Below are 12,577 nucleotides of genomic sequence, written 5' to 3'. Positions count from 1 at the left end.
GGAGTGGGTGAGGGGGCGCGCGGCCGGGCGGGGGGGAAACCAAAAGCGAGACGACGAGCGAAATTCTTTCGGGGAAGTTGCGGCGAAGTCGCGGGTGCGGCCGTCGCGCGCGGCGCGAGGCGCGGAGAACGCGGGTTCGAGGACGCACCGCTTCCGACCTCGAGCAAGGAGAACCCCGCTTGCATGAAAAACACGAGGGAGGCGCCGTAGATGATGAACATCGTGTCCTGAGTCGAGAGAGGGGCGCGAGGAGGGGGCGGCGTCAGCGACAAGGCGGGCGAGGGGGGACGGGGATCGGTCGTGTCCGCCGCAATTTATGCGAGGTGCGGCGCGGCGAGCGAGATCGCGCCGCCGCGCGCGCTTCGCGCGGGATTTGGCACGAGGAGGCGGGCATCCGCGCACCAGCGCGTCATCGTACGTCATCACGACCGTCGCGGAGAAGCGCGCGCGTTCTCACGTCCGCGCGCGCCGCAGATCCGCCCGGTTGTTAAAGCGCGTGAAGAAGATGATTTTCTCTCCGACAAAGCGCTTCGACGTCAACGCGGCACACCGCCCGCGGGGCGTCGTCTTCGGTTCACGTCTCGAAGACTCGAAACGGCCGACGTGCGCGCGTTCGTCGCACAGATTCCGCCGCCGTGCGCGCTGCGCGACCGGGTGTGACGCGGTCACGCGACGCGCGACGTGTTTGTCTTGACCTGACGGGGACGAAAAACCTAATAGCAGGTCTCGCGAGCAGCGCTGTCAAAAGCAGACTGGTCGCCATACGATTTTTCAGAGGAGGGGTCGCGAGAATCTGATTTTTCGAGAATCTAATTTTTTTCACCGAACTCACCGAGCCGCCTCCACGTGTAACTATCTCGGACCGGAAAAAACAGTTATTTCAAGATGCCTCCCCGCAGACGCCGTCGGCGACGAGGACCAAACGCCCGATCTCCGCGCCGCCCTCCTTCCGCGCGCGCACGTCACGCACCCTCGCGCACCCCTAAGCTCGTCCAATCCAGATCTTCGTTCCCCGAGATGTCCAGGTGCGTCAGCGCCCTCCCCGTGATCAATCCCACGGGCACGGGCCCCGAGAGCCGGTTCCGAGAGAGGTCCAGACGCGTCAGCCGCTCCCCGAGCGCGGCGACGTCGCCGGAGAGCTCGCCGCTGAGGTCGTTGTCGCTCAGGTCTAACTCCCGGAGCGAGCGCGAGTGCGCGAGCTGATCGCAAGGGATCGTCCCGGTGAGCTTGTTCCCGCGCAAAGAGAGCGTTCGGAGGTGTTTCAGCCCCGCGAGCGACGGCGGGACGGCGCCGACGAGCGCGTTGTTGCTCGCGTCGAAATCCGTCAACGACGCCATCGCTCGAACGTCGACGTCCCCCTCGCTCGGTATCGCCCCGCTCAGCGCGTTCCCGCTCACGTTCACGACCCGCACTTTCGTGAGACCCATGAGGCCGTCCGGGAGGGTGCCGTTGAGCGCGTTCCCGCTCAAGTCGACGCGCCGGAGGCCGCTGTCTCTCGGGAACAACGCGTCGGGAATCGCACCCGTCAGTTTGTTACGCGCGTACGACAGCACCCTCAGGGTCGTTCCATACGAAGCGATGTCGGGGTGGAGTTGAAAGGCGTCAGTTGAAGTTCAAAGGCGTCGAGGGCGGGGTTTGAAAGCGAGGGGTGGGCGGAGAGACACGCCGGGCAAAGTCCTTAAGGATCGGCGTTCACCTCGCCGACGCGGTCGTATGGGGACCAGTGTATAGGACGCACCTCAAGCTCCGCGGCGGCGCGCGATTCGGGATCGTCCCCGTCAGCGCGTTCCCGGACACGTCCCATATCGCGAGCGAGCCCGACCGCGACGGCGCCGCGGGAGGCTCGCCGTCGAAATTGTTCTCGGACGCGTCGAACAGACGCATCGTCGACGCGGCGCCGCGAGCGTCCAGCGCCGCGCCGCACCGCTCGAGACCGCCGCGGATGCGGTTCTTGGACGCGGATAACACCTCGAGGGACGGCGCGCCGCAGAGACGGTGCGGGAGTTCGCCGCTGAGCCCGTTGTGCGACACGTTAAGCATGCGGAGGTTGCTCAGACGGCCGAGGTCCGCTGGCATCGCGCCGATGAACGCGTTGGCGCTCAGGTCAGCCTGCGTCAAGCCCGCCGCGCCGCCGAGTTCTTTCGGGAGCTTCCCGTTCACGGCGTTTCCTTTAAGTAGGAGGACTTTCAGCTTCGTCATCGACCCGAATGCGGAAGAAACGCTCCCTCGAAGAGCGTTATCCCGCAAGTCCAAATTCCTGAGCTTGTGCAAACGCGCGAGCGTCTGCGGCAGCGGCCCGGCGAGGCCGTTGTCGCGAAGCTCCAACGAAAGCACCCCGAACGGGTCGCTCCTTCGCAAGCACGTCACCCCCTCCCACGCGCAGTGCGTCTCTCGCGAGAGCCACCCGCGCTGGCGGTACCACCGGCTCCCCTCCGTGGTTCGATACAAGTCCGTCAGCACCATGCGCTCGACGCGTCTCGTCTCCGCGACTTGGTCGACGTCGAACGCGTCGACGTCGAACGCGAGGTCCTCGTCGTCGGGGCCGTCCCAGCCCCACATCGCGGGTTTCGCGCGAGCGCCTCCCGTCCCCGTCCCCGTCCCCGTCCCCGTCCCCGTCGCTCCCGCCGCGCCGCCGCGAGCGTTCCGGCGCGACGCGTCGCCGCCGACGTCGCCGTCGTCGTCGTCGCGCGCGTTCTCGCCGCGCTTCGCTCGGCACCGCCGCGCGTCGTCGCCGCCGTCACCCGCGTCGCACCGCGCGTCGTCGTCGTCGTCGCGAGCGGCGCCCGCGGCTTCTCCTAATATCATCGGCTCTCCCGTCGCGTCCGTGGGCACCCTCGGGCGTTTTTCCATCTCCTCGCGGTCAGTCGGCGCGCCGCTGAAGTCCCGCAACTCTTGCTCCTCCTCCGCGACCCTTCGGACGGTGTCTTTGACTAAGAACGTCGCCGCGTCCGCGCCGTTGGCGTCGTCGGCTTTCGAGAGCAATATCGCCTCGTGCTGGCACCGCTCGTGCAGGAGCTGCTTCAGCGCGCTCGACGCCTCCGCGTGCGTCATGTCGATCCCCACGGCGTTCGCGAGCTCCGCGCACGCGCTCGACGGCCGCGTTCGCGCGTGAGGCGGCGATTTCGCGCACTTGTTACGAAGGAAGATGATCGTCGCGTGTTGCATGTGCAGCGCGGGCTCGTCCAGCACGTTCCGCGCGTACGCCTCGCACGGCCTCCGCATCATCGCGACGAGGCGCTCGCTGAAGTGCGCCTCGTCGTCGGACGTGAACCGCGTCGGGGGCGTCGCGGTCGCGCCGCCGAGGGGCGAGAGCCCGCTCGCGCCCGCCGCGCGGTGGTTCGTCGGCGTCGGCGTCGGCGCGGCGGACGAGGAGGCCGCGTCGACGCGCGGGTTGGACGTCGATCTCGATCTCGACTCGCCGCGCGCGACGGAGGCGGCGGAAGACGACGCGACGCCGACGCCGACGCCGACGCCGTCCGACGCCGCGGCGGAGACGGACGCGAGGAGCGTCAGCAGGACGGTCGCCGCGAGCGACGCCGCGCCGCGACGCCGCATGACGCGCGACGCGTCCCGCGGTGCGAGAGGAGTGAGCCCGCGCGTAACAAAATGTTGATGCTCCGGTGGGTGAAAAACGACTTTCGTCCCATAACCTACCGTATTTTCGCTCGGTCGCGCCGCTCTTCTTCCCGAGCTCGCTATAAAACCACGCGGTGCTGCGCTCGCCATCCCTCTTAGACAAGCGCAGTCGACGCTTCCTCGTAACAGGACGTCACCATGCCTTTCACTGTGCGTCCACGCCCCGTGCCCGCGTCGTTTCCCGCGCGATCGCGTCTCGCGTCGAACGCCACGCCGCCTCGTCCGACGCGCGTTCTGACGAATCTTTTCCCTCCTCCGCCTCCGTCTCATCCCGCAGCGCAACATCGAGCTCGGGCGCGTCGCGCTGGTGAACCTCGCCGCGGATGCGCTGTACGGCAAGCTCGTCGTCATCGTCGACTTCGTCGACATGAACCGGGTACGTTACCGCGCTCGGCGCCCTCGAAATCGCGTCGCGTGTCCGCCGTCGTCGCGCCCGTCCGCGCGTCGGATGCGGAAAACCCTAAGCCGTCGGCGTGGGCGCGCGATTCCTCCTCGCGCGGGGGGAGACGCTCGCCTCCGCGCGATCGCGCGCTTCCTCGGCGGCGCGCGCGGCGGTGGGCGCTTCGCGGAGCGTTCTCCGCGCGCGCGGTCGCCCCACGCCGCGCCCGATCCCGCGCTCCGCTCGTCCCCTGGAGACCGCCCGGACTGACGCGCGACCCGTCCCCCGCCCTCCCCTCTCTCTCGATCCAGGTTCTCGTCGACGCCCCGGGCGTGGACCGCCGCGTGATGTCTCTCCGACGCCTCGCGCTCACGTCCCTCGTCGTCGACCTCAACGAAGAGAAGTCCCCCAGCAAGGAAACTCTGGCGGCGGCGATGAAGACCGCGGACGTGGAAGGTCAGTGGGCGGCGAGCGCGTGGGGTAAGAAGATCGCGAAACAAGCCGCGCGCAAGAACCTCACGGACTTTGACCGGTACAAGGTGATGGTGGCGCGCGTGAAGCGCAGCGCCCTCATCAAGAAGGCGCTCAAGTGAGTTCGCCTCGAGGTTGGGTTGGGGGTTATTCGTCAGGCGGCGGCGTGATGTGGGCGGTAGTCGACCGGCTCGAGAGCGAAGCGATACTAGATCGCCTCGCCTGGAGCCCGCTCGAGAGCGGCGTCTAAATACGACGTCAGACGAACAGGACCTCGCGTCGTCGCGCGCGCCTCATTCGCGCGCGCGTGTCTCGTGTACCACCCCCTAAAACTAAAATCGAACGCGCGGTCGCCGGCTAGAGACGACGCGACTTATGTCCTCCTACCCGTCTATCTACCGACTCAAAACTCCTTGAAGCTCATCTTTTGGTCGCGCTCGCTCGCGGGTTTCCTCCCCCCGCGCCCGCCTCGTCCGCCCCTCCCACCCCGCCCCCTCCCTCTCCCTCTCCCGCCCCCTCCGCGTCCTCTCGAGAGCGTGATCTGCGAGCGCAGAAGGTCGTCGCACGCGACGCACGCGACGTGTCTCGTCTCCCCGCCCGCCAACGGCGTCTTCTCTCTCTTGTACGTCACCTCCACGCACGGACCGCCGCATCCGCCGCACTCGTACTCCGTCGCGCACACCTTGTGCGTGAGCTCCTCCGAAAACTTCACGAGCAGCGTGCACTCGGAGCAGACGAGCTTGTGGCGCGCGCCGCCGACGGGCTCGACGAGGAGGACCGCGTCGTCGTCGGGGTCGCACTCGGGGCACGGCCCCGTGCTGAGCTCGGCGACGATCGGGTGCGCGCTCGGGTGCGGGCACCCGCTCACGAGACGTCGCGGCGCGCGCGCGCCGTGACCCATCCCCGTCGGTGGGTGGTTGAAGCAGTACGGGCACAGCGGGTACGTGCGGTCCCCGGACGTGAGCAACAAGAGCTCGAACCCGCACAGGACGCACTCGCGGCCGTGGTACAACTTCACGACCCCCGGGGGGAGGTCGTAGACCGCCTCCTGCGTCGCGCAGTACAGCCGCTGCGGCGTCGTCGTGACGAGCTTTAAGTACCGGCAGCACGACCCGCACTTGCTAAACGGTCGTTCCGTGCTCGCGCTCGGGGAGAAGTGCGCCTCGAACAGGGAGTCCATCCTGTCGACGTTGGCGACGAAGTTGTGAAATTTCGCGGCGAACTGCTTCAACGCGTGCGCGACGACCGCGGCGTGCGTCGCCTCCCCGCTCGCGATCAAATCCAGCTGCTTCTCCACGCTCGCGCGCATGGACGGAAGCGCGAGGTCCGGGTCGATCGCGTGGTACCCGCGCGTCAGCGTGACGCCCAGATCCGTCGGCACGACCCTCCGACCGGCGCCGATCTTCACGTACCCCCGCTTCTCCACGTTGTTGATGTGCGCGGGTATCGACGCGTCCGTCCCGATGCCGTTCTTCTCCATGAGCGATATCAGATCGCTCTCGGAGAGGTACGGTGGCGGCGACGTCTGCGACGTCGTCAACTCCACGCCCGCGATCGCGAGCTTCGCGCCGGGGGTAAGCTCCGGGAGAGGGTCCTCCTCGATCGCGCGCCACGGCATCATCTTCGTCCACCCGGGCTCGATCACGCTCTGCCCGACGACCGCGAACCCCTCGCCGCCGCACGCGAACGACGCGCGCTGGACGTCGTACGCGCAGTCCGGGGACAACGACGCGATGAAGTGCCGCGCGATGAAGTCGTACAGACGCCACGCGTCGCCGCCGCCGACGCGCTCCGAAGTCGCGGAGCGCGTCGGCGCGATCGGCGGGTGGTCGCCCTCGTCCTTCCCGCCGCGCGGCCGCGTCATCGCGCCGCCGTCGAGAAGCTCCGCGACGTGCTCGCCCCACGCCGGGTGGTGTCTCTGCGCGCTCAGCGTCCCTCTCAGATCGAAACCGGGCGGGTACGCGGTGCTCTCCGTCCGCGGGTACGAGATGAACCCGGAGATGTACAGCCGCTCCGCGACCTGCATCGCGGCGTGCGCGCCCATGCCTAAACCGGCGGACGCGGCTTTCAACATCTCCACGGTGTTTAAACCGCTCGGCCTCGGGCGTTTCTCCTCCGTGCGCGTGAACGCGGTGAGCGCGACGCCGTTCGCGCGCGCGTCGTCGACGACCAGTCTCTTGAACAGCTCAGCGGCGTCTCGGTCGAACACCCTCTCGCGGTTCCAACGCAACGCGACGACTTCGTCCGTCTCCGTCGACCGCGCGGTCACGCACAGCACCCAATAGTCTTCCGGGACGTGCTTCGCGATGTCGAGGTGACGCTCCACCGCGAAATTCAGCGTGGGCGTCTGGCACGGCCCGTACGACACCACGGACGCGTCCAACGCGGCGTACTTGCCTCGGAAGTAGCGCGTCTGGAACCGCGTGAACGCCACGCCGAGTTTGAGGTCGAGCTCCTGTCGCGCGTCGACCGCCATCGCCTCGTGTCGATTCGGCGTCCCGAGCGTCGCCATCGCGCGCTCGATGGACTCCTTGCTCACCGCGCTGAATTTGGCGCGCTTGACGTAGTCGTCCCTCGCCGCGCCCGGGGGCGGGCGCATGCGCGGGACGCACGCGTCGACGACCTCGTAGCAGATGTTCTCGCCCTCGCGGTCGCAGTCGAGCCACAGCACGAGATGCGTCGCGCCCTTCGCCTCTTGCTCCAAGTGCGACACCACGCGCGCTCCCGGGCTCGCCTCTTTCTTCACCACGGGCGCGTCGAAGAGCGCGCCCGGGTCGACGTCCCAGTCTTGGTACTTGTCGGGGAAGTCGATGGAGAGGACGTGCCCGCACACCGCGGTCACCTTGAAGTCGCATCGCTGGCCGTCGTAGACGCGGACGAACTCGTGGACGTCCTGCCCGCCCCTGCGCGTCTTGTGCGTCCCGTCGGAGAGGAACCCCGCGATCGACGCCGCGAGGCTCGGCTTCTCCGCGACGCACAGGACCGTCGGCATCCCGTGCGTCGTCGAATGAACCAGATTTCGTTAGAACCGACGGCCCTTTCAACCGCGGGCGTTTCATACGTGACGTTCGAAAGCGTTCAAACCGAAAATCTCATCGGTCGAGCCGCGCCGCGCGACCAAATTTTTCCGGCGGACCAGACTCTGCCGGCAGCACAAGGCGATCTACGAGGGTCGCGATCAGAGCCGATCTGCGCGCCGGCGGAGGACATCAACGGTCGCGACGCGGGCAACGAGGACGATCGATCCGCGGCGTTTCGTTTTTTGAAACAAAATGAGCGACGCCGAAGCGGAGACCGCGGCCGAGGAGAAGCCGCGCGTGAAGGAGGACGACGCCGAGGAGAAGAAGAAATCCGAGGAGGCGGGGGAATCGGGCGGCGAATCCGGCGACGACGACGACGACGACGCGAACGTCGGGTCCGAAGACGAGTCCGGGTCCGACGACGACGCCTCGGACGACGACGAGGATGACGACGAGGAGGAGGAGGAGGAGGACGAGGACGAGGAAGACGAGGACGAGAAGCCCGCGAAGCCGAAGAAGCCCGCCGCCGCGTCCGACGACGACGAGGACGGCGAAGTCAAGGCGGAGCCCGCGGGCGACGACGACGGCGACGGCTCCGACGACGGCGAGATCATGACCGCGGCGAAAGCGAAGGCGCAGAAGGCGGCGAAGAAAAAGGAGAAGGAGAAGAAGCGATCGCGGAACCAGTTCGTGGACGACGTCGCGGACGACGACGACGACGACGGCGCGAGGAAGAGGAAGAAAAAGAAGGGCAAGAAGTCCGGCAAAGACGGCAGGCCCGGCGGGAACATGTTCATCGACGACATGGCGGACGTCGAGGACGACGACGAGGAAGAGGACGACGAGGGCGACGACATCGACGAGGACCTCGGCGAGGAGGAGCGGGAGGCGGTGATGCGCGAGGCGGAACAACGCGTGCACGCGAGGTATGAAAACCTCGAACGGATGGAACGCATGGAGAACGAGGAGGAGCTCGAGGCGGCGCTCAAGGAGCGGTACGCCGCGCACCGCGCCGCCGCGGACTACGGCGACGTCGGGATCGGCACGGAGGTGGACCAGCAAGCGCTGCACCCGACGGTGCGGGACCCGAAGCTGTGGCTGGTCACGGTGAAGCAGGGCAAGGAACGCGAGGTGGTCGTGTGCCTCATGCAGAAGGCGATCAACCTGCACAGATCCGGGAAGGGCGCCATGGCGATCAAGTCCGCGGTCGTTCAGGATCACCTCAAGTCCTACGTGTACGTCGAAGCCGAGCGCGAGGACCACGTCAAGAAGGCGCTGGCGGGACTACGGCACGTGTACCACTCGAAACCGATCAAGCTCGTGCCCATCGCGGAGATGGTGGAGTCCGTCACCGTGACGAAGAAGAAGGTGTCGAACATCAAGATGGGGTCGTGGGTGCGCATGCGCGGCGGTGCGTACAAGGGCGACCTCGCGAAGATCGTGGACGTGAACTTCGCGGACAACCAGTGCACGGTAAAGCTCGTCCCTCGCTTTGACTACGCGCACCTTCAGGCGAAAGAGGAGGGGACGCACCAGGGTCGAAAGAAGGCCAACTTGCGGCCGCCCGCGCGTCTGTTCACCGAGGCGATGTCCGCGAAGTACAACCTCCCGTTGGAGCGCTCGAGGCACGACCGTCGCATGCGCGCGAACGTGGACGTCCTGTGCGGCCAGCATAAGCTCATGGACGGGTACTACGTCAAGACGATCTCTCTCGCGTCGTGCAAGCTGGCGGACGCGCCGGCGTTGGACGAGCTCCAGCGATTCTCCACGGGCGAGGAGGCGACGGAGGCGAAGACGAGCGACGGCGGCAGAGCGAACGCGGCGGCGAACTTGGAGGCGCTCGCGAGCTCCCTGGAGGGCGCCGCGAAGAGGGAGCAGAACTTCCTCCCCGGCGATCACGTCATCTGCGTCGACGGAGACCTCGTCAACCTCACCGGCGTCGTCGTGCACGACAACGCGGACGGCTCCGTGAAGATCACGCCGACGCACGACGACATCCACGAAGACATCGACGTGGACAAGCAGACGTTGAGGAAGTACTTCAAGGTTGGGTCGCACGTGCGGTGCGTGCACGGCGTGCACGACGGCGAGTCTGGTCTCGTCGTGAAAGTGGAGGGGCAAGTCACGACGGTGTTCTCCGACGTCAAGCAGGAGGAGTTCCTCGTGTTCTCGCAAGACCTCGCGGACAGCAAAGAGGTCACCAGAAGAGTCGAGAGCATCGGGGTTTTCACGATCCACGACCTCGTCCAGCTCGAATCTTCCGCCGTCGGGATGATCGTCAGAGTGGAGAAGGACGCCGCGATGGTGATGATGGCGAGCAGCACCGCGGATCGACCGGACGTCCGCCCGGTTAAGCTCCACGACATGCGTCGGAAGCTCATGGATAGGAGGGTCACCGCCTCGGACGCCGGGATGGAGACGATCGAGAACGGGTCGATGGTGAGGATCGTCGACGGCCCGGGGAAAGGGATGCGGCTCACGGTGAAGCACATCAACCGAGGGACGCTGTGGGGGAAGGTTCGCGGCGATGTCGCAGATTTCGGCGGCATCGTCGCGGTCAAGGCGCGGAGCTGCCGCGTCGACGGCTCCAAGAGCAAAGACGGCGGAAACGACGCCAACAGAGCCGGCGGGTTCGCCGCGGCGCCGCAGTCCCCCGGCGCCGCGCTGCTCCGCTCGCCCGCGGCGCGCCAGCAACCGATGCAGATGCAGGACGCGCCGCGCGCCGGGCGGTTCGGCGGCGGCCCCGTCGGGAGGCGCGACAACTCGCTTGTCGGGACGACGATCAAAGTCAGCGCGGGGGTGTACAAAGGGTACAAGGGCAAGGTCGTGGACGCGACGGAGACGACCGTCCGCGTGGAGCTCCAAGCGCAAGCGCGCACGGTCACGGTGCAGCGGAACCAGATCGTCATGCCGAGCGCGGCGCCGCCGTGGGGCGGCGCCGCCGCGGCGCCGGCGGCGTACCAGCCCGCCGCGCCCGCGACGGCGCCGACGCCCGCGCGTACGCCGATGCGCGAGTACGCGCGGACGCCCGCGTACGGCGACGGCATCGGCTCCGTCACGCCGCTGCGCGACGACGGCGCGGGCGGCAGAACCCCGCTGCGCGACAGCGCGTGGAACCCGGCGACGCCGCACCACGACGGCGGCGTCGGCGGCGGCGGATGGGACGACGACGCGCCGTCGACGGCGTCGGCGCCCGCGCCGTCGTCGGACCCGGACGCCGGGTACGCCGGCGTGTTCGTCACCAAGGCGGTCGTCTCTCTCCCGGACGGGAGACAGGGCGTCGTCCGCGCGCGGAAGAACGGCGCCGTGGTCGTCGCGATCGGGACGACGAAGACGCTCCCGAACGGCGTCGTCACCCTGGACGCGCTCACGTCTGCGAGTGCGATGGAGACGGTGCCCGAGAGCGTGTTGACGCTGGCGCCCGCGCAGAAGAAGGACAACGTTGTCGTGGTGACGTCCGGGGAGGAGCAGCCGCGCGGTGCCACCGCGGTGGTCATCTCCGTGGACGAGGGCGAGTGCGTGATGAAGATGGACGGGACGAAGGAGGCGGCGATGATGCCCGCGACGGCGATCGCGCGCGTGTGGGTCGAGTGATGACCGCGAGGTCGACGACGACGCGACGTCGAAGAAGATGCTATTACTGACAGAAATTGACGCGTCACATACAGTACGATACCTTGTAGGTTTTAATTCATTCGAATCCGACGCTAATGCTACCTATCGTCGTCATCGTCGTATGCATCGTTCGCGTCACCGAGGACCCGAGGAGGACAGCTTGCACACGTCCTCGTAATCGAACGCGAACGTCTTCCCGCGTTCCGGTCCGTCCGTCATCTCCGCCGTCGCCTTGTACGCGTCCGCGTCGATCCCCGTCAGCTTCGCCTCTCTGTTCACGACCCCCGCGCCGCCTCTCAACACGAGCACGCGCCCGCCGATGGAAGGCAGCACCGTCTCGAGCTCGGTCTGGTCCACGCGCACGCGATCGCCGGTCTCGATCGCCTCGATCTCGCCCACGAACCCGCCGTCGTGCGTCGCGAGGACGACGCCCTTCTTCTTATACAGCCCGATCCCCTTCAGCGCCTTGGACAGGACCTTCACGACGATCCCTCTCTTGAGCCACGGCGCGTCGTCCCCGGCGCTGCCGCCGCTCGTCCCGGCGGCGTCGGAGCCGGGGTTCGGATTCGGCGTCGCCGCGTGCGCTTCCTTCGCCGCGATCCCGCGCCGCATGATCTCCTGGAGCGCGGAGGGCTTGGCGCCCGCGCGTTTGGACGCGAGCCCCGCGGCGGCGTCGGACGCGACCCTCTGCGCGTTCTTGAAGACGTCCAGCGCGTTCGCGTCCCCGGCCGCGCCCGCGAGCGCGAGGGCGCCGACGTCCGTCTTGACGCGTTTGTTCGCTATGGACAGCTTCATGTGCGCGTCGTCGTCGCCGCGTTTGAGCTCCGTCGCGGCGGCGGCGACTTTCGCCGAGTCGGGAAGGTTTCGATTGGCGCGCTCGATCTGCTCCGCGATGAGACGCGCCGCGCGCTCCTCTTCGTCCTCCTCCGCGCGCTCGCGCTTCGCTTTCATCGCCTGGCGCATCTTCTCCTCTTTGTCCTCGGGGCGATAGATCAGGAACCACCCTTTCGGGGTCTCGTCGATCTCGCAGATCCCTTCCCTCCCGAGGTGCTGAATGAATCCCGTCAGCGACGTCCACCGCGTGCTGTTCATGTGCACGTGCGTCTTGTTGCTGATGTACTCGTTGTAGATCACGGTCGCGGCGACGCGCGAGTTTCGGTGCGAGATGGCGAGCAAGTTGAGGAAGTCTCTCTGGAATTCTCTGCTGTACTCCGCGACGAACTTGCCCTGGTTCATCCCGAAGATCTCCATCTGCCGAAGGTGCGCCTCGGACGTGCAGTGGCACTTGAATCCGTTCTCGTCGCGACACTGCTTCGCGCAGACTTGGCAGTACCATCGCAGCTTTTGCAAGCCTTTGCTCTTCGCCGCGTTCGCGATCGCTTTGAGCGACCCGCTCACGGAGTCCTTCTTCCCCATCGCGGGGAAGCCGGGCGCGAGATCCGCGTGGGCGGCGGCG

At 67.4% G+C, this 12,577-nt stretch overlaps 5 protein-coding genes across 5 annotated transcripts in view; 2 read left to right on the top strand and 3 right to left on the bottom strand.

The window, feature by feature from the left end:
• Positions 1-647, bottom strand: part of AMT3 (ammonium transporter channel family) — a 2,824-nt gene extending 2,177 nt beyond the window's left edge. Inside the window, exons 1-2 of the mRNA XM_003061905.1 lie at positions 403-647; positions 149-227 (exon numbers count right to left, since the gene is read on the bottom strand). Coding sequence (XP_003061951.1) covers positions 149-227; positions 403-423 — 100 coding nt within the window. The 5' untranslated portion in view covers positions 424-647. The remainder of the gene's footprint in view (positions 1-148; positions 228-402) is intronic.
• Positions 648-802: 155 nt separating this feature from the next.
• On the bottom strand, positions 803-2,587 carry MICPUCDRAFT_35551 (uncharacterized protein). Its single transcript, XM_003061904.1, has 2 exons — positions 1,739-2,587; positions 803-1,554 (listed from the first exon to the last, which is right to left on the bottom strand). Exons 1-2 carry the CDS (start codon positions 2,557-2,559, stop codon positions 963-965), a joined length of 1,413 nt encoding a protein of 470 aa, XP_003061950.1. The 5' UTR covers positions 2,560-2,587; the 3' UTR covers positions 803-962.
• A 1,158-nt stretch (positions 2,588-3,745) lies between these two features.
• Positions 3,746-4,759, top strand: MICPUCDRAFT_28876 (uncharacterized protein). The gene is made up of 3 exons (XM_003062106.1): positions 3,746-3,786; positions 3,914-4,012; positions 4,327-4,759. Exons 1-3 carry the CDS (start codon positions 3,775-3,777, stop codon positions 4,606-4,608), a joined length of 393 nt encoding a protein of 130 aa, XP_003062152.1. The 5' UTR covers positions 3,746-3,774; the 3' UTR covers positions 4,609-4,759.
• A 130-nt stretch (positions 4,760-4,889) lies between these two features.
• Positions 4,890-7,478, bottom strand: MICPUCDRAFT_51680 (uncharacterized protein; the record flags this gene model as incomplete). The annotated part of the gene is made up of 1 exon (XM_003061903.1): positions 4,890-7,478. The coding sequence occupies one exon, from the start codon at positions 7,476-7,478 to the stop codon at positions 4,890-4,892; it is 2,589 nt and encodes an 862-aa protein (XP_003061949.1).
• A 196-nt stretch (positions 7,479-7,674) lies between these two features.
• On the top strand, positions 7,675-12,112 carry MICPUCDRAFT_48404 (transcription elongation-nucleosome displacement protein Spt5; the record flags this gene model as incomplete). The annotated part of the gene is made up of 2 exons (XM_003062105.1): positions 7,675-11,087; positions 11,569-12,112. Exons 1-2 carry the CDS (start codon positions 7,759-7,761, stop codon positions 12,110-12,112), a joined length of 3,873 nt encoding a protein of 1,290 aa, XP_003062151.1. The 5' UTR covers positions 7,675-7,758.
• Between the last annotated feature and the right edge of the window lie 465 nt (positions 12,113-12,577).

This window comes from Micromonas pusilla (assembly GCF_000151265.4).
Source record: "Micromonas pusilla CCMP1545 genomic scaffold MICPUCscaffold_11, whole genome shotgun sequence".
NCBI classification, from domain to species: Eukaryota; Viridiplantae; Chlorophyta; class Mamiellophyceae; order Mamiellales; family Mamiellaceae; genus Micromonas; species Micromonas pusilla.
The sequence above is the reverse complement of the archived record's forward strand: the minus strand, read 5'-3'. Positions and strand labels throughout refer to the sequence as shown.